The sequence below is a fragment of the Pongo abelii genome, chromosome 9, assembly GCF_028885655.2.
Source record: "Pongo abelii isolate AG06213 chromosome 9, NHGRI_mPonAbe1-v2.0_pri, whole genome shotgun sequence".
Taxonomy (NCBI): domain Eukaryota; kingdom Metazoa; phylum Chordata; class Mammalia; order Primates; family Hominidae; genus Pongo; species Pongo abelii.
Window position 1 is genome coordinate 129539032 of NC_071994.2, and position 19785 is coordinate 129558816.

The following is a 19785-nucleotide window of genomic DNA, read 5'->3' on the forward strand; positions in this document are numbered from 1 at the left end:
GTGCCTCCCCTTCCTGAGTTCCTGCAGGGAGTTTGGCTGTAAAGAAAGAGGGATGGGTTTGTCCATCTATTCTACCAACATTTATTCAGCCCAGCTGTTGGCCAGAGTCAGGGTCACATGTTGAGATACACCAGCAAGCAAAACATAGTCATGTCTTTGCTGGAACTTTCATAGCCCTGCCCCTCCTGGCCCCTCACCCCTAGATCAGATACAGTGTGACCCCCCAGTGCTGGCATGAGCACACAACAGACACCTCACCCGGGGGGGGAGTAGGAGGGTGGCAAAGGGGTTTCTCCATGCAGCTCCTCGAGGGAACTTGACCTCTGAGCTGACCCTGAAGGATGGGCATCTAGTGAAGTGAATGCAAGGTGGCCAAGGAAGGATCCAGGCTGAGGGCAAACCATATGTAAAGGCCCAGAGACAAGAATTAATAGGATTCAGGGATTTGTCCTAGTCCACTTGGGCAGCTATCACAACATATCCTAGACTGGGTAATTTATAAATAATAGAAATGTATTGCTCACAATTCTAGATGCTGGGAAGTCCAAGATCAAGGCACCAGCAGATTCAATGTCTAGTAAAGGCCTGCTTTCTGCTTCAAAGATGGTGCTTTCTCACTGCATCCTCACATGGCAGAAGGGGTAAGGCAGCTTCTTTCAACCTCTTCCAAGAACACTCATCCCTTTCATGAGGGTAGAGTCCACACGACTTAATCACGTCCCCAAAAGCCCCACCTCTTCACACCATCACATTGGGTATCAGGTTCCAACATAGGACTTTAGGGAGGACACCAACATTCAGACCATAGCAGGATTCAGTGTGACTGTTTCTGCCTAGATCGTGGAGTGCAAGAAGAGAAACTAGAGCCGCTGAGGGGTTTTAAACGGGAGCAACATGCTCAGATTTTCCTTTTAGAAGAATCACCTGGGTGACCTTGTGGAGAGCAGATGAGGATGTCAAGGCAGGCAGCAAGGAGGCCAGATGGAGGCTGTGGCTGCAGTCCGTGTGGCAGGGACAGGGAGTGCCTGAACCATCGTGGCAAGAATCAGATGGATCCCAGGGTGATGGCCGGGTTTCTGGATGGAAGTTCTACCCCTCCCAGAGATGAGGAGCACCAGGGAGGAGCGGAGTGAGGGACAGAGTGAGTGGTGCAGTCTGGGATGTGATGAATCAGGGTACCTGTAGGGCATCCCTCAAACAGGGGGTTGGGCTGACTGGCATGGTCCTCGGGGGATGATCTGGGCTGTAGATAGTGATGTGGACATCATGGAACAGGATGGCATCACCCCAGAGGGTAGAGTAGGGGGCCAAGGAGGGAAGCTGGAGGGACCCCACCAACATTTAAGGGACAAACCAGAGAAGGGGACACTGAAGAGGTGCCCACAGAGACAGGAGAAAAGCCAGGAGAGTGTGGTGTCATGAAGCTAAGGAGGAAGTGATCACAGTGTCTGCTGGATTCAGTCCCAAGTGGGTCAGTGGTGGCCTCACTCATGAAGAGCAGTTTCAGTGGAATTTGAGGTGTAGACACTTGCAGAGAAGGAGAAGTGAATGGGAATAGAAACAGCTGGTAAACTGCCCACTCTGCCTTGAAAGTGGCCTTTGGGATCGGGCACTGTGGCTCACAGTTGTAATCCCAGGACTTTGGGAGGCCGAGGTGGGAAGATCGCTTGAGCCTACAAGTTCGAGACCAGCCTGGGCAACATGGCAAAATCCTGTCTCTACAAAAAATACAAAAATTAGCCAAGCGTGGTGGCATGCACCTGTAGTCCCAGCTATTAATATGTGGGAGGCTGAGGCAGGAGGATCACTTGAGCCTTGGAGGTTGAGGCTGCAGTGAGCTGTGTGAGGCACCACTGCTCTCCAGCCTGGGTGACAGAGTAAGACCCTGTCTCAAAAACAAAAAACAACAACAGAAAAAGTGGCCTTTGTGGAGAAGGATGAAAGGGAGGGAAGAAATGATGGAGGTGGGCCTTACTAATGGCAGGGGAGGAGATGTGCTACCAGTGAGGTAACAACAGAAGCCCCTGAGGTTGGGGTGAGTGGGCCAGGCCTAAGGCAGAAGCCAGAAGAGGAAGAAGGCGGTGCTGAAAGACAGGAAGGAACTTGCCAGGGACACACAGGAGGGACAAGCCGACATCCGGGTTGACCCTGTGAGGTTCCCCTAGGTGCCAGCCAGTTGCTCCCTTCAGCATAGACATTCCAATCTCAGGGCAAAAGGGAAAAGGCCTTCAAGTGTTTCTCATCCAGAAGCTGCTCCCTTCCACACAGTGAGTACTATGTTTATTAAGCAGCACTGAGGCCTGTAATCCCAGCACTGTGGGAGGTGGAGGTGGGCAGAACACCTCAGGTCGGGAGTTCGAGACCAGCCTGACCAACACGGAGAACCCCCGTCTCTAGTAAAAATACAAAATTAGCCGGGCATGGTGGCATGTGCCTGTAATTCCAGCTACTCAGGAGGCAGAGGCAGGAGAACTGCTTGAACCCTGGAGGCAGAGGTTGCAGTGAGCTGAGATTGTGCCATTGCACTCTAGCCTGGGCAACAAGAGTGAAACTCCGTCTCAAAAAAACAAAAACAAAAACAAAAAAAAACACTGAGCAACTCTCCTGTCCTCCCACGGGGCTGTACTTCAAGCTGTGGGCAAGCCCTTACCATCGCCTCCGTGCATCTGTCTTCCCCACTGAGCTGTGCAGAGCTGGGACCAAGCCTTCTTCATCCTTGCCCCGACACAGCTGTCCCAACACTTGGCCCATACTTGGCGCAGTCAAGGCCTGTTTATCTGAGTGTTCCTCGAGTGTCCTTCCGCTCTGGCTGGAGCCTGAAGAACCATCCCTGGCCTCGGGGAATTTTTACTCTAAAGTGGGAGATAAGCAGCCAGAGCACAGGCTCTTTACAAGGAAAAGCACTATGGCCTTTGAGGGATGGAGGTGGGAAGGGCTGGGTGAAGCAAAGCTTTCCTGAATAAGCTGCAAAAATGGGCCTTGATCCCTTTGTAGCTCATAAGCACGATGACTGGGTGTTCACGCACATGTGTGAGATGTGCCTCCCTTAAACCTTGTTAAGGGTTGTTACCCGTGTGATGTGAAAAAAAAGAAAAAGGAAACAAACAAACAAAAAAACCCCAAAAAATAGGCCTTGCTAGAAGAAGGGCGTTTTGCAGAGCAGAGTTGGGGAAAAGGAGGGCCCTGCGTGGAGGTGTACTTGGTAGAGTCAAAGCAAACTGGGCATTTGGGTGCAGTGCCAAGTGCCTGATCTACTTTATGTAGACTCATCTAATCCTTGCAAGAACAGCAGCAACCAGATACCATCATTTGATGAAGGAAGCAAGCCTAGAAAAGTTGCGTGACTTCACCAAGGCCACACAACTAGTAAGTGATGAGCGCTGGTTGTGAACCCAGGCGGTTACTCCAGAGCCCTCCCGGGATGGGCAGCTCATCCGCTTTGGCGGGCTGGTGAGAAAAGGAGGAAATCAGATTGGAGGAGGAGATCATGAATCTTACATGGCCTAATTAAACTACCTCCACCCTCCGGCATTTCGCGCACATAGTTTTAGGATAGTGTTTCCCATACTGGCATGCCCTGGAGCAAGACGCTCAGGAAGACATTCACATTTCTTGTAGAGTGAAACAAGTGTGGGGAATGCTCCGTTCCCTTCTCCCCAAGGTGCTTCACAGCGCTCACCAACATCTGAAGAGCTCTAAGAAGTGGGAGGCAAAGGCATCTCTTTCACCCAGGACTTCCCAGCATCTTGCCCACACCACGCTGTTTGCAGCGGCTCTGCAGTATACTGCAGCGCTGTTCATAACGCCCATGTGGGATCACCGCTTAGAGGAGCAAAGAAAGCACTTTGGCATAAGACCGGGTTTCCATCCTCATCGGCATCAACCAGTGTCTGGGACAGGAACTGGCGGCCGCTGCGGCCTGGCTTCCCAGCTGCCGCCCGGGTCTGCTCCTCCTACACTGCAGCCCTGTACACCCCTCGCTGTGTGTGTACTTTGGAAAAGTTGTTCCATCTCTCCAAGCTTCATGTTTCTCATTTGTATAAAAGGAAAAAGGTATGAACACCCTCCTTGCAAGGTGTCAGGAGGATTAAATGGGTGGAATAGGGTGTTGTTTTCCCTTCTCCCCCGCCTAGAACAAAACCCAGGTTTCAGGTTGTCACGGTGGGCGCCGGGGGACCCTGGCCACAGGCTCCTCTCCGAGTTGCTGCGGACCGCCCCGACGCAGCTAGCGGAGAGGACGGGCGCCTGGAGTCATGCAGAAGCCAGGCTGGCCGGGGCTCCGGCTGCAGTGGACACACGGGCTGCCCCGTCCCGCGTCTCCCGCAGCCGGATCGTGCCCGAGAGTCTCCCGGGTCTGGACTGGGCCGGGCGGAGTGGGAGGGGCGGTGCGGCGGGCGGCGCTTCCGGAGAGCGGGGCCTGCGCGCTGCTCTTCCCCGCGGAGCCCGGGCAGTCCGCGCAGCCCGCATCGCGACTGGGCCCGCGCGCAGGTGAGCCCGGGGCGGGGTCGCGGGGGACCGGGAGGCGCAGCGGGGCTCCGTGGGGTGGGCAGGGCGGAGCGCGGCCGGCCTGGGCCCGGGAGTCCCGGCCCCACCGAGAGCCGCAGGGGTCCGCGCCGCCTCCAGTCCGGCCTTGCCCTGCCGGCGGCACATCCGCTTCCCTTCTCCTTCACCTTTCTGGCACCCGCAACACGCAAGCGGCATGAAAGGGCCCTCCGAGGAGGCTGTCACCTTTTCTGTCGCAAAGAAGCTTGCGCGGGGCGGCTCCCCTTTCGCTTGCCTCGCTGGAAGAGCCTGGCGGTCAGTGCGTTGTGGATATCGTTTCTCCTCACATTCTTCTCTGCTCCGGTCACAGCCTCTTCTTCTGCTCTTTGGGTTGTCATTGTGGCAGTGATTCAGCAAGTGCATAATATTAGTTAGGGTTAGGGACCTATCGAGGCATTACACCAGTCATGAGCAGCTACACACGGGCTGGGCAGCCACTGTGCCAACGACTAGGGTGACCGCGGTGGACCAGACAGATCCGGTCCTCTGGTCCCCAGGGGACAGAGAGGTACGTTAGAACCACAGCACACCCTAGAAGTGCAACACAGAGGGGGAAGTGTGGAGAACTCCCGTTGAAACACCAAACCTAGGGGACACCAGGGTCAGGAATGACTCAGAGGGAACCACATCTAGTTATTTTTTAGATTTAAAAGAGTTGATATGTAGGCACACAAATCGTAAGTGTACAGCTCAACCATTTTCCATAACACGCACTTTTCCTGATTCAGAGCAATAAATAAAACATGACTACATCCCTGGCTTCTAACGCCATAAAATAGGTTTGCCTGTTTTGAATTTTCCATCCATGGAATCATACATCATGTACTTCTTTTTTTTTTTATTTTTTGAGAGGGAGTTTCGCTTTTGTCCTCCAGGCTGGAGTGCAGTGGCACAATCTCCGTTCACTGCAACCTCCGCCTCGTGGGTTCAAGCGATTCTCCTGCCTCAGCCTCCCGAGTAGCTGGGATTACAGGCGCCTGCCACCACCCCCGGCTAATTGTTGCATTTTCAGTAGCGACGGGGTTTCGCCATATTGGCCAGGGTGGTCTCGAACTCGTGAACTCAGGTGATCCACCTGCCTCAGCCTTCCAGAGTGCTGAGATTACAGGCGTGAACCACCGCGGCCAGCCCTTCATGTACTCTTAGGTGTGTGACATCTGACATTCAGTATGTTTTGTGATATTCACCCATGTTTAGTTAGCAGTTTATTCTTGTTCGTGTATAATATTCCATTGTATGGCTAGACCACAGTTTATCCATTCTACTGGACACGGGTTGATGGACAGTCATTTCCACTGTGGGGTTATTTTGTATCTTGCTGCTACAGACATTCTTGTGAATGTCTTTTGGTAAACATCTGTAAGCAGGCGGGGAACACTGGCTCACACCTGTAATCCCAGCACTTTGGGAGGCCGAGGCAGGCGGATTACGAGGTCAGGAGTTCGAGACCAGCCTGGCCAATATGGTGAAACCCCGTCTCTACTAAAAATACAAAAATTAGCCAGGCTTGATGGCGGGTGCTGGTAGTCACAGCTATTTGGGAGGCTGAGGCAGGAGAATCGCTTGAACCCGGGAGGCAGAGGTTGCAGTGAGCCGAGATTATGCCACTGCACTCCAGCCTGGGCGACAGAGGGAGACTCCGTCTGAAAAACAAACAAACAAAAAAAAACAAACCTGTAAGCACTGCTGTTTGAGTATATTCCTAGGACTGAAATTGCTGATGTGTGTATGCTCATCTTAGTCTATGGCCAAACACTTCTCCAAAGTAGTTGTACGGTTTACATGCCCACCGGCAGTGTTCGAGTTTCCATTCCTGCACACTCTTACCACTACTTGGTAGTCTTTTTCTCTGTAGCCATTTGGCTGAGTGCCCAGCAGTGATACACTGAGGTTTTAGTTTGCATTTCTCTGATGACTAATGAACTGTTTTTATGTCTATTGCTCATTTGAATATTCTTTTTGTGAAGTGCCTGCTCAATTCTTCTGCTCATTTTTCTGTCATCTTACTAGTTCCATTGAGTCCTTGAAATATTTGTGATATAAGACATTTATTGGATATATGTATGTGTGTATATATATATACATATATTATTTTATTTTATTTTTGAGACAGAGTCTCTGTCACCCAGGCTGCAGTGCAATGGTGCAGTCTCAGCTCACTGCAACCTCCGTCTCCCGGGTTCAAGCGATTCTCCTGCTTTAGCCTCCTGAGTAGCTGGGATTACAGGCACCAGCCACCAAACCCAGCTAATTTTTGTATTTTTAGTAGAGATGGGGTTTCATCATGTTGGCCAGGCTGGTCTCGAACTCCTGACCTAGTAATCCGCCTGCCTCGGCCTCCCAAAGTGCCGGGATTACAGGTGTGAGCCACTGTGCCCAGCCCTGGATATATATTTTTAAACATTTTATCCCTTGGGAGATTGCCTTTTCATTCTCCTATTTATGTCTTTTGATGAACAGAAGTTCTTCATTCTAATGATTTTTATTTTATCATTTTTTTCCCCTTATAGTTGTATTATTTGAGTCTTGTTTTTAAAAAATCTTCCCTAGCAAGAAGACTCAGATAAAAGTAAAATTAAAGCTGGGCATGGTGGCTCACGCCTGTAATCCCAGCACTTTGGGAGGCTGAGGTGGGCAGATCACTTGAGGCCAGGAGTTAGAGACCAGCTTGGCCAACAAAGCAAGATCCTGTCTGTACCAAGAAAAATTAAAAAATGAAAAAAATAAACTAGGTAGGTGTGGTGGCTCACATCTGTAATTCCAGCTACTCTAGAGGTTGAGATGGAAGACTACTTGAGCCTTGGAGGTTGAGGCTGCAGTGAGCTGTAATCACAACACTGCACTCCAGCCTGGGTGACAGAGCAAGACCCTCTCTGGAAAAAAAAAAAAAGGTGGGGCGTGGTGGCTCATGCCTGTATGTAATCCCAGCACTTTGGGACGTTGAGGCGGGCCAATCACTTGAGGTCATGAGTTCCAGACCAGCCTGGCCAACATGGTAAAACCCCGTGTCTACTAAAAATACAAAAATTAGCTGGACGTGGTGGCGAGCGCCTGTAGTCCTAGCTACTCAGGAGGCTGAGGCACAAGAATCACTTGAACCCAGGAGGCAGAGGTTGCAGTGAGCTGAGATTGTGCCACTGCACTCCAGCCTGGGGAATGGAGTGAGTCTGTCTGAAAAAAAAAAGAAAGTCATGGGTCCTTCCCACAGTCCCAGGTGTGAACACAGGGGCCCACCCTAGGTCTGCACCATAGTCTACAAACCTCTTTGAGAACACTGTATTGTGTCTATCAAGCTATAAATGAATTATATTCAGGACTTTAAGTGACATTGTCCTGCAAACCATAATTAATCCTACCTAAATGTTTTAGCAAGTGTTTGAGAACAAAACAGCCTTTGAAACCAAAATTATTTTAAATGTAAAGTCAAAGTCAGGTAAAGTGTAGATGGTAATTTATTTATTTAAAGATGTAAAAACTATTTCAAACAATTTGAACCTTTAAACAGACCAGTTTTTAGCACTCAACTGAAATCCAATACTTTCTCCATTCATTGGCCTGATCTAATCAGACATAGTGTAGTAGTTTCCTATTGCTGCTGTAACAAATTGCCACAAACTTAGTGGCCTCAAGCAACACACATTGATTATCCTACCGTTCTAAGATGGATCAGCGAGGTCGTGCTCCTTCTGAAGGCTCCAGGAAAGAACCCATGGACTTGTCTTTTCCAGCTTCTAGAGGCCACCTGCATCCCACTGGCACCTGCTTCCCTTGGCACAGCTCTTTTGTCTGCCTCAGACCTTCCTACCTCCCTCTTGAAAGGATCTTTGTGGTTACATTAGGCTCACCTGAGTAATCCAGGAATCCCTCCCCATCACAAGGTTCTTAATCACAGCTGCCAAATCCCCTTTTGCCATTGAAGGTAACATATTCTCAGTTCCAGGGATTAGGATGTGGGCCTCTTTGTGGGCCACTATTCTGTCTACCCCAGATAGTGATTCCTGCTTAACAGAAATCAAATATGAACTCTAGGAGATACATATTCTAATTATATGCCTTCGCAGGCTCCAGTACATTCCCTATATAATAGAAATTGGAGACCAGTTTGATATTGGATACTAAATACACTTTGGATTTTTTTTTTTTTTTGAGACTTGAGTCTTGCTCTGTTGCCCAGGCTGGAGTGTAGTGACATGATCTCGGCTCACTGCAACCCCACCTCCCGGGTTCAAGCGATTCTCCTGCCTCAGCCTCCTTAGTAGCTGGGATTACAGGCACGCACCACCACGCTTAGCTAATTTTTGTATTTTTAGTAGAGACGGGGTTTCACCATGTTGGCCAGGCTGATCTCAAATTCCTGACCTCATGATCCACCCACCTTGGCCTCCCAAAGTGCTGGGATTACAGGCATGAGCCACTGTGCCCGGCCCACTTTGGATTTTATACAGCAAAACTACATAATGTTTTCTTTACATCAATTTCTGCACATAATATTGGAAAAGCATTCTAGAAAGCGCTAAAGGTATTGTGCTACTTCTTTTCTGAAGAAATCCTTTACTAATTTTCTTTTCTTTATTTTTTTGAGATCGAGTCTCGCTCTGTCACCCAGGCTGGAGCGCAGTGGTGCGATCTTGGCTCACTGCAGCCTCTGCCTCCCAGGTTCAAGGGATTCTCCAGCCTCAGCCACCCAAGTAGCTAGGATTACAGGTGTGCGACATCATGCCTGGCTAATTTTTGTATTTTTAGTAGAGACAGGGTTTTGACGTGTCGGCCAGGCTGGTCTGAACTCCTGAGCTCACATGATCTGCCCACCTCGGCCTCCCAAAGTGCTGGGATTACAGGGGAGCACCAGCACACCCGGCTAAATTTTGTATTTTTAGTAGAGAAGGGGTTTCGACAGGCTGGTCTGGAACTCCTGAGCTTACATGATCTGCCCACCTCAGCCTCCCAAAGTGCTGGGATTACAGGCATGAGCCACTGAGCCCATCCCCTTTACTAATTTTCTATCAAGTCATAGTTCTTACAAAGTGGGTATTTTTGGTATGATTCTACTTTATGAATTTTTTCAAAGCACAAAGAAAGCGACTGTGTATTAGACCACACAGCAAATCAGAGAATAGGCAGAGCTAGTGAGTACAGCTTCCAGTTGGAGATTTGGGTTCATTACCTTACCTACTTGTCAACCACATCTCAAGATATGATGACAGTTACCAGGTCTTGGAAAGATTAACACGTGTTTGAATGTCTGACAGTTCCACAGCTCCAGCTACAAAAGAACTGAAAAGGAACAGGGAAGGTGTGTGGCGTCTTGGATTCCAGGAAGTAGGCAGTGTGTATGGTTACTGGAATTTACCTGCCATGTTGCTCAATTATCCTGTCAAAGGTGCTGTTATTTTTCTCTTTAAAACGTTTCCATGTTTCTCATGAGGGCTTATACCACCCCACTTCTAGTGGCATATACTGCTGGACAACTGGATTTCTTCTTAACCAAGCAACGGACAAGCAGTTTCCCCCAATCAGCATGTGTTGCCAAAACGGCAAGTCATTTCATAAAATGAGAAACTAAAACTTTTAAATCTACATATATTAAGTAGATTAACATATTATGTTAATTTTTAACCTTTAGAATATTTAAAAATCAAATGATGCTCTAGTTTACAAGTGCACCAAGGCCAAATAATTAATATTAAAATTAAAACAGAATTGAAAAAATATTTAAATAATGCAAAAACCAAGTGACATCATGTTTACTACTGGGGGCAAAAAGGCATCCTGAACGGCCCTAGCTGCAGCCTGCCACTTAGGCTGTCTGAAATCCCAAGCATATTAGGAAAGAAAAGAAACTCATATACATACTCATAGTCAACTTCCAGTGCCTTTTTGGTGGCTTCACATTTAGCTGTGTTGCTTTTTCAGATGTCTTCTCTGGTTCCTGTACCCATTCCAACTCTTTGCTCTGCCTCCTTTGCTGCTATGGTTTAAGTTCTACTTCTTTTTTGAACTTTGATATATGATCACAAATCCTCAGCATCCCTTGTCTTCTACGCATCAGTGAACAAAGCATTAATGTGCAGCATAGAATGACATTCTTTAATTTTTTTTTTTTTTCTTTTTTTGAGACGAAGTTTCGCTCTTGTTGCCCAGGCTGGAGTGCAGTGGTATAATCTCAGCTCACTGCAACCTCTGCCTCCAGGTTCAAGAGATTCTTCTGCCTCAGCCTCCCAAGTAGCTGGGATTATAGGCGCCCGCCACCATGCCCAGCTAATTTTTGTATTTTCAGGAGAGAGAGGGGTTTTACCATGTTGGCCAGGCTAGGCTTGAACTCCTGACCTCAGGTGATCCGCCACCTTGGCCTCCCAAAGCTAGGATTACAGGCGTGAGCCATTGTGCCTGGCCACATTCTGTAAATTTTGCAACCTTTTATTTTAGTGTGTCTAATAATACTTGCTTCCATGAGTTCTCAGGTTTGTTTTGATCTCACAGATCCACCAAAGAGAAAGCAGCCCTGTGCCAGTTGCTCTGCCAGCCTTTCACAGGAGAAGTGTCACTAGAATACTACAGCCCCCGCAGGCTCTGCTCCACAGAAACTTAAGGCTGAAAGAGTGTCCACCATCAGGGACATCCTCTGTCACTACGGTGGGAAGACAACATGGCAGGTTGCCTTTCCAAGGCATTCTTGGGCCTTTGTATTTCCATATAAATTTAGAAGCAGTCTGACAACCTCCCCACCAAAAAACCTAAAAACCAAAAATCTTCTAGACTTTGGAACAGCACTGAATTAACAATCCGTTTGGGAAACATTAACATTACAAGTTTTATAAACCATGAACATAATATATCCCTCCAATAGCTAGATTATTTTATATACATAGCCCACATTTTCTAAGCATTTATTACATGCCACACACCACTAAGACTTTACATAAATTATTTCATTTAATCTTCACAATAATGCTGAGAAGGAGGCTCTAGTATTTCCATCTCACGGATGGAGAAACTGGAGTTTAGCAAGGTGACCAAAGGCCACGGTTAACCAGAGATGAGAATCAGGCACTCTACCTGCAATCTGCAGTCTTTACCACTTTTTGACATGACCTTCCTGAGCTGACGGCTGCAGAAGCGATGGGTCTATGGTTGGAGTTATTCAGGAGGAGGCAGACTTGGAGGAAAAGTCTCCCAAGAGTTCCTGCGTGTGCTATCTTTCTACCGTTCAGCTTCTGTCTATCTGGATACATAATTATTTGTCCAAATAGCAACTGTCCTTCTTCTGCCATTTCAGGCCTTACATAGGAAGTCCTTCTAAAGAGCTGCCTGCCAGCTGCCCTTCCCCAGATCCCGAATATCCTCCTGACCAGGTGGAGCAGAGAACAGTCCCTCAGCTGGTCATGCTGAGCTCATACCCTGTAAGTCTGACCACACTACACAGCTCTGGCTTTATCTAGAATCCAGCTCCAATCACAGTCGTGTCTGGCCCTAATCTCATGAAGAATGAAGGACCCATTTAGAGAGCAAGCCTCTGTCAGGCATTAGGAGAGAAACAGAACTTCCCAGAGCTCATCCACGGGGAATGAGAGCAGGGTAAGTGCAGCCTTTGTGATTCTCTCTCTCTGCCCTCTGTAGGATGGCTGCTCCATGAGGTCAAGACTGGGTCTCCTCCCTCCTCCCCCTTCACCAATGCCTGGTCTCACGGGGCTAGTTTTGACCCCCACGCTATGGCATCATCGACCTCCCTCCCAGCTCCTGGCTCTCGGCCTAAGAAGCCTCTAGGCAAGATGGCTGGTGAGTGGAACCGGACTCGTGACTCTGCTGTGTTCCTGAGTGTAGTGCTCAGCCTCCATAGGGCGCGGTGAGAGGCCTGCCTGGTCCAAACTCAGAGAGACGCAGGAAGGCTGACGTGGGGAACTCCTGACCTGACTTCAGGGCCTGCATGCTTTGTGGAGAGTGAGGAGGGGAGGCCTGTGTCAGCTCAGCCGGATCTTTATCCTTTTGGCTCAAAGGTTTTCCAGGCCTGCTCAGCTAGCTTTCCTAGCCTGGAAACCACTGTGCTGAGTGCTTAACACTGTCTCTTGTCGTCCAAATCTTTGTTCCAGAACCATTTAGAGGAGAAGCCAAGCAGAGAGAGAAAATGAATCAATCCCCACCACAACTATCTGTCCTTATCAAGGGCTGGGGAAGCTGAATTTTCATCTCCTTATGGAGTCCCTACAACACACCTGACACTGCATTATCTCAGTTAACTTTCAGCAACTAAGACAAACCCATTTTACAGATGAGGGAATGGAGACACAGACTAACTTGCTGAAGGTCATACAGAAAGTGAGCCACAGGTCCACAGTCAAAGCCGTGTCCCTGACTTGAGTGTGGGTTCTGAATCACGAAGCTCTCCGCTCCTCAGCAACTCTGAGCAGTAGCCTCTTCCCCATTTAGCGACAATCTAGGATTTCTTGGGGCCAAACACATGCCAGTCCTCCGTACCCCTTCCTTCCTGTATAGGTAGCCCTTCCTAATCTAAGTCCACCTTCCCTCAGTGCTGGAAGTGGGCTTCGGGACTGATGGATCCTTGCTAGCATAATGTAGCTCTGCCTGCAGACTCCCGGGTGGTTGACTAGTCAGCTCTAGTGGGAAGTTGTGCTTAAGGTGGGCTGGGGGTACCAGATATCAAAGGGCCTGGGAGTAGTGCAAGGCCATTTCTCTTAACCAGGCTGGTGGAACACTCTCACATAAGGATTCCAGAGTTCTGACACGTGTCCGAAACCTTTACCTTTAGAGGGCACTTTTAGGCAAGTCCCAAAAGATATATAAAAATAGCAGAGTGCTGGGCGCAGTGGCTCACGCCTGTAATCCCAGCACTTTGGGAGGCTGAGGCGGGCAGATCACGAGGTCAGAAGTTCAAGACCAGCCTGACCAACATGGTGAAACCCCGTCTCTACTAAAAATACAAAAATTAGCCAGGTGTGGTGGTGCGTGCCTGTAACCCCAGCTACTCAGGAGGCTGAGGCAGGAGAATCGCTTGAACCTGGGAGGCAGAGGTTGCAATGAACCAAGATTGCGCCACTGTACTCCAGCCTGGGTGAGAGTGAGACTCTGTCTCAAAAAAAAAAAAAAAAAAAAAAAATAGTGGAGCAACAGGTCAATGAGAATAAGATGTTTCCCAGTGCAAGGAGGTGGGCTGCAGTCTGTCTGTCCTCCCTACGAGGTGGGGCTCCTTCCTGTGTGGGCAGTGAGAGGGCACCTGGTAACATACAGGCCTGAGCAGTGTTTCTCCCCCACAGACTGGTTCAGGCAGACCCTGCTGAAGAAGCCCAAGAAGAGGCCCAACTCCCCAGAAAGCGCCTCCAGTGATGCTTCACAGCCTACCTCACAGGACAGCCCGCTACCCCCAAGCCTCAGCTCAGTCACGTCTCCCAGCCTGCCACCCACACACGCGAGTGACAGCAGCAGTAGTCGCTGGAGCAAAGACTATGACGTCTGCGTGTGCCACAGTGAGGAAGACCTGGTGGCCGCCCAGGACCTGGTCTCCTACTTGGAAGACAGTACTGCCAGCCTGCGCTGCTTCCTGCAACTCCGGGATGCGACCCCAGGTGGCGCTATCGTGTCTGAGCTGTGCCAGGCACTGAGCAGTAGTCACTGCCGGGTGCTGCTCATCACGCCAGGCTTCCTTCAGGACCCCTGGTGCAAGTACCAGATGCTGCAGGCCCTGACCGAGGCCCCAGGGGCCGAGGGCTGCACCATCCCCCTGCTGTCGGGCCTCAGCAGAGCTGCCTACCCACCTGAGCTCCGATTCATGTACTACGTTGATGGCAGGGGCCCTGATGGTGGCTTTCGTCAAGTCAAAGAAGCTGTCATGCGTTGTAAGCTACTACAGGAGGGAGAAGGGGAACGGGATTCAGCTACAGTATCTGATCTACTTTGACTTTTAGGAGACAGCCCTGTAGCCTGGTAGTTCAAAGTGCAGCTTCTGGAAAAGGCTGTTGGGGTTTGTATCCTGGCTCCTGCACTTATTAACCCATAAAAAGTAACTTGGTCAAGTTACTCACCCCCTCTGTGTTTCCTCACTGACCACCAGGTTTCTATTGCTATGAAATGAGAACAGTATATACACTAAGGGCTCAGAACATGGCCTAGCACATGTATTCATAAGAGGCAGAGCCTAGCACAAATCAGGTCCTCAATAAGGTAATAGCTAGTAGTAGTAACAGTAATAACATTAGGTTTCTCTGAGATCAGGCTGGAGATGTCCATCAAGAGCTGGGAAGGTGCCAGGAGGGACATTGGTTTAGTAAGGCAAAATGATGCAAAATAAGAAGAAAGAAGTGCATATAATGTATCTGGGGAGGGCCATGCTATTGCAGTAGGTTTGGAAGTGTGGTAATAGATAAAAAGATAGAAGAGGCAGGACCTGTTGGGGAAAACAGAGATGCTGGGTTTGGGAGGTGTGACAACGCTGTGATTGGTCTCTTTCAGATCTGCAGACACTCAGCTGACACGTGTTATATCATGGGACCCTGGAAGTTGGAGTAAAGCTGGAAACAGAAAACCCATGCAGGGCCTTGGATTCCCACAGATGTGACAAGAGATATAGGGAGTGAGTTGCAGCGCTTTGCTCGTGACCCTGGGATCAGAGCACCCATCAGGCTTCCATTACTGTGGGCTCCCTAAGGAGACCATGGAGAGGTTGGGGACTCCCCCAGGAAGGCCGTGAAGCTGGGGATTCCCCCGAGGAAAGCCATGAGGAAGCTGGGGACTCCCCAAGAAGGCCATGAGGAAGCCAGAAATTGGAGGTAGTAGGAGGTGGTACTGATCAGTGATGGCCAGCAGGGCTCATCTCCTGCCTAACTGGACAGGAAGCCTGGCACCCACTTCTGTCTTCCCCTGGAACTGGGCACTGGCGTACACTGGTATCCCTCCTAAAGAGGTGACTCACCTGACTGATCAGCAAGAAGCCTAGATTGCAGGCCTCACCATGGATGGTCTTCCCAGTTGCCTGGGGAAACCCCGGAATGGGAGTCAGGAGAAAGCAACAAGAATCCAGTCCTTCACACTCACACTACTCTGTTCCTCTTCCCGGAGACATCGATTCACTTCAGAAAGCTGTAGGGAAGATGCAGTCAGCACTGCACTGTATTTTTTATTTATTGCCTAAGTGCCATTAAAGACACAAACCTAGAAGCCTAGAAGCCATCTGAATATGGGGGTGGGGTGGTGGACGGAACAAGTGAAGAGATGGGAAGCCAGGGCTCAGGGTTCAACGCCTTCACCTGAGATCACAAGCCTATGGATGCTGTGACATCTGGGAGCTTCATCAGTGGTCTGGCTAAAGCTGATACTTTCACAGTCACCATCATCACCTTTGGACTGGGAAGAATCAGCATTTTTCTTCTGGCAGACGACTGTATTCCTTATAGGACAGGCAAGGTTTCATTCATCTGTTCTCAGTAAGTTTGTTGTTGAACTGAAATGAATTTCATTATTTCCTCCAGTGTGTACTTTTGTGCCCCCCTCTCACTTCTCCCTATCATGACCCCTCTTTTGCTGAAAAAAAGTTTTATTATTTTTTCTATCTCTAGTTCTAGAAAGAGAAAATTTATTTTTTAAATTATAAATTATTTTGCCGGGCGCCATGGCTCACACCTGTAATCTCAGCACTTTGGGAGGCTGAGGCGGGTGGATCACCTGAGGTCAGGAGTTCAAGACCAGCCTGGCCAATATGGTGAAACCCCGTCTCCACTAAAAAAAAAAATCAGCTGGGTATGGTGGCAGGTGCCTGTAATCTCAACTACTCAGGAGGTTGAGGCAGGAGAATTGCTTGAACCTGGGAGGTGGAGATTGCAGTGAGCCGAAATCACGCCACTGCACTCCAGCCTGGGCAACTGAGCGAGACTCTGTCTCAAAAAAAAAGTCCGGGCATAGTGGCTCATGCCTGTAATCCCAGTACTTTGGGAGGCCGAGGTGGGCAGAACACAAGGTCAAGAGATCGAGACCATCCTGGCCAACATGGTGAAACCCCATCTCTACTAAAAATACAAAAATTAGCTGGGCGTGGTGGCGTGGGCCTGTAGTCCCAGCTACTCGGGAGGCTGAGGCAGTAGAATTGCTTGAACCTGGGAGGTGGAGGTTGCAGTGAGCCGATATCACACCACCGCACTCCAGCCTGGGCGACAGAGTAAGACTCCATCTCAAAAAAAAAGAAAAAAAAATTATTTTATTATGCACAAAAGGATTAACAAATAATATGTCCACTCATGTGCCTGCCACCCAGTTTAAGAAGCAAAACCTTATCATCCCTTATAGTGGTCCCTTTGTGCCCTGAATTGCAGTCTCCCCTTCCCCCACCAGAAATAACCAGTATTTTGAATTTTGAACTTCTTGCTTTTAGCTTTTCTCTATACATTTACTATATATGTATGCACCTCCACCAGCATACTGTGTAGTTTTACATGGTTTTGTATTTTATGTAAACAGCGTTACAGTGTTTGTATTCTGCAGATTCCTTTCCTTGTTCACCATATGTGAGATTTATCCATGCGGATGGATGACATGCCACTTATTAATAATACACTTTCATCCCACGATGTAAATATGCCACCATTTAGTTACACATTCTTCTCCAAATGGATATTTGGTGTTCCTAGGTTTTTGCTATTAAAAACAATGAGCCGCTGAACTTTTTTGTACATTTTCACAAGCAAGATTTTCTAGGATTTAGCCTAGAAAATCCTGCTGGGGCTGGGCGTGGTGGCTCATGCCTGTAATCCTGGCACTTCGGGAGGCCGAGGCAGGCGCATCACTTGAGGTCAGGAGTTTGAGACCAGCCTGGCCAACATGGTGAAACCCTGTCTTTACTAAAAATACAAAAATTAGCCAGGTGTGGTGGTGCATGCCTGTAATCCCAGCTACTTGGGAGGCTGAGGCAGGAGAATTGCTTGAGCCTGGGAGGCAGAGGTTGCAGTGAGCTATCACACCACTGCACTCCAGCCTGGGTGACAGAGCGAGACTCCATCTCAAAAAAAAAAAAAAGAATATACATACTGTTTTTCTAGAAGATGCCACAGTTTCTTCCAAATTGGCTGTACCAATTTAAGTTCCTACAATTTGTGTTTAAGAGTTCCCACTTTTTCATGTTCTTGCTAACACTTAGAGTTATCAGATTTTTAAATGTTTGCTAATCTGGCGGGTGAAAACTGGTAACCTATTGTCATTTTTTTTCCTTTTCATCATTTTTATGGAAAAAAAAAATCAAGCATATACTGAAAGGAAAAAGTTTGATGAATCCCTATGTGCCCGTCAGCTAGCTTCAACAATTACCAACTCTGAGCTACTCTTTTATCAATAATACCCCACTCATCTCTCTCACTCCCCACAAGATCATTTGAAGCAAATCTCAGAGATCACTTTATTCCTAAATATTTAAGTATGCATCTCTAAATTATTAAAATTTTTTTGGTTTTGTTTTTTGTTTTTCTGAGACGGAATTTCACTCTTGTTGCCCAGGCTGGAGTGCAATGGCGCAATCTTGGCTCACTGCAACCTCTGTCTCCCAGGTTCAAGTGATTCTCTTGCCTAAGCCTGGGATTACACGCATGCGCCACCACACCTGGCTAATTTTTGTATTTTTAGTAGAGATGGGGTTTCACCATATTGGCCAGGCTGGTCTTGAACTTCTGACCTCAGGTGATCCACCTGCCTCAGCCTCCCAAAGTGCTGGGATTACAGGTATGAACCACCACGCCCAGCCTAAAACAATATTTTACCTTTTACTTTGTGCTTTTTGTGTTTTACTCAGGAAGTCCTCCCCTACATCTGTATTTTCTTCTGTATTTCTTTTCATATTTAGGTCTTTAATCCACCTGGATTTTTTGTTTGGGTTTTTGTTGTTCTTTAGTCAAAGATCTAATTCTTTTTTCTATTTGAATAATCATCATTGACTGACTAGTCCATCCTTACCCCACCCCTACTGATTATGTCACTGCTGTCACATATTGTCATATGTGGGGGGCTGTTACTGGGTTCTCCAGTCTCCTCCCTTTATCTGTTTGTGTATCCGTGTGCTGGTGCCACACTGGCTTGTTCACTGATGTTTTTAATAAGCCTGGACCATTTGTAGGTCAATTCTTCCTGCTCTTTTTATCCATCAAAAATCACTTTAACTTTTCTTGTTCCTTTACTCTTCCATATAAATTGTTTATTCAACCATCAGGTTCCAGGAAAAAGCCTGTTAGTATTTTCATTGGACTTACATGGAATTTATAGATTTTGAAGAAACAGATATTTTTATGAGTCTTCCTATTCATAAAAATAGTATGTCTCCATTTACTTATGTCTTTAAGTGTATTTCAATAAAGCTTTCTATCTTTTCCACATTGGTCAGCTCCTCTTTTTATTAGAATTATTCCTTAGCATTTCATATTTGCTGTTGCTGTTGTAAAGGGTAATTTTACATTTTTATCTATTACTGATATAAAGAATTGTAATTTATTTCACATATTGATCTAGTATTAAGCAGCATGCTGAATTACTTAATTCTATTAATTCTATATGACTATAAACTTTGCAGGGTCTTGCTGTTGTCCAGGCTGGAGTGCAGTGGCGTGATCATGGCTCACCACTGCCTCGACCTCCTGGGCCCAAGCAATGATTCTCCTATCTCAGCCCTCTGAGTAGCTGGGACCACAGGCCTGTGCCACCACTCCTGACTAATTTTTTTGTACTTTTTATAGACATGGGGTTTTGCCATGTTGCCCAGGCTGGTCTTGAACTCCTGGGTTCAAGCCATCTGCCTGCCTGGGCTTCCCAAAGTGCTGGGATGACAGGTGTGAGCCACCACACCTGTCCTGTTGGATTTTCTATAAACAGTCATGCAATTTGCAAAAGAAAACAAAAACTTTAGTTCCTTTTGTGGTTCCTAAGGCCTCCAATAAAACAAAGTGATAATAGCAGCCATCCTTGTCTCATTCCTTCCTTAAAAGGAATGCTTCACACATTTCTCCACTAAATGTGTGCGTTGTAGGTTTTCTGATACATAATTTTTTCTTTCTTTTTTTTGAGACAGAGTCTTGCTCTGTCGCCCAGGCTGGAGTGCAGTGGTGCGACCTTGGCTCACCTGCAACCTTTGCCTCCCAGGTTCAAGTGATTCTCCTGCCTCAGCCTCCCAAGTAGCTGGGACTACAGGTGCTTGTCACCACACCCAGATAATTTTTTGTATTTTTAGTAGAGACAGGGTTTCACCGTGTTAGCCAGGAGGGTCTC

General features: G+C 47.9%; 1 protein-coding gene and 1 pseudogene across 5 annotated transcripts; both read left to right on the forward strand.

Annotated features, from left to right (window-relative positions):
* The first annotated feature begins 21 nt into the window (after positions 1–21).
* TIRAP (TIR domain containing adaptor protein) lies at positions 22–18897 on the forward strand. 5 transcript variants are annotated; one of them, XM_063728283.1, is made up of 4 exons: positions 4471–4488; positions 11819–11942; positions 12160–12318; positions 13812–14515. In XM_063728283.1, the coding sequence occupies exons 3-4, from the start codon at positions 12252–12254 to the stop codon at positions 14450–14452; spliced, it is 708 nt and encodes a 235-aa protein (XP_063584353.1). In that variant the 5' UTR covers positions 4471–4488; positions 11819–11942; positions 12160–12251; the 3' UTR covers positions 14453–14515. The 5 variants fall into 5 exon arrangements, with proteins under 5 accessions (XP_063584351.1, XP_063584350.1, XP_063584353.1 ...); XM_003777918.5 differs by lacking the exon at positions 4471–4488 and adding an exon at positions 15004–18897 and having other exon boundaries at positions 8850–11942; positions 13812–14390; XM_063728282.1 differs by lacking the exon at positions 4471–4488 and adding an exon at positions 8850–9922.
* Positions 2983–3080, forward strand: LOC112135667 (small nucleolar RNA U13; annotated as a pseudogene).
* Positions 18898–19785: the final 888 nt, after the last annotated feature.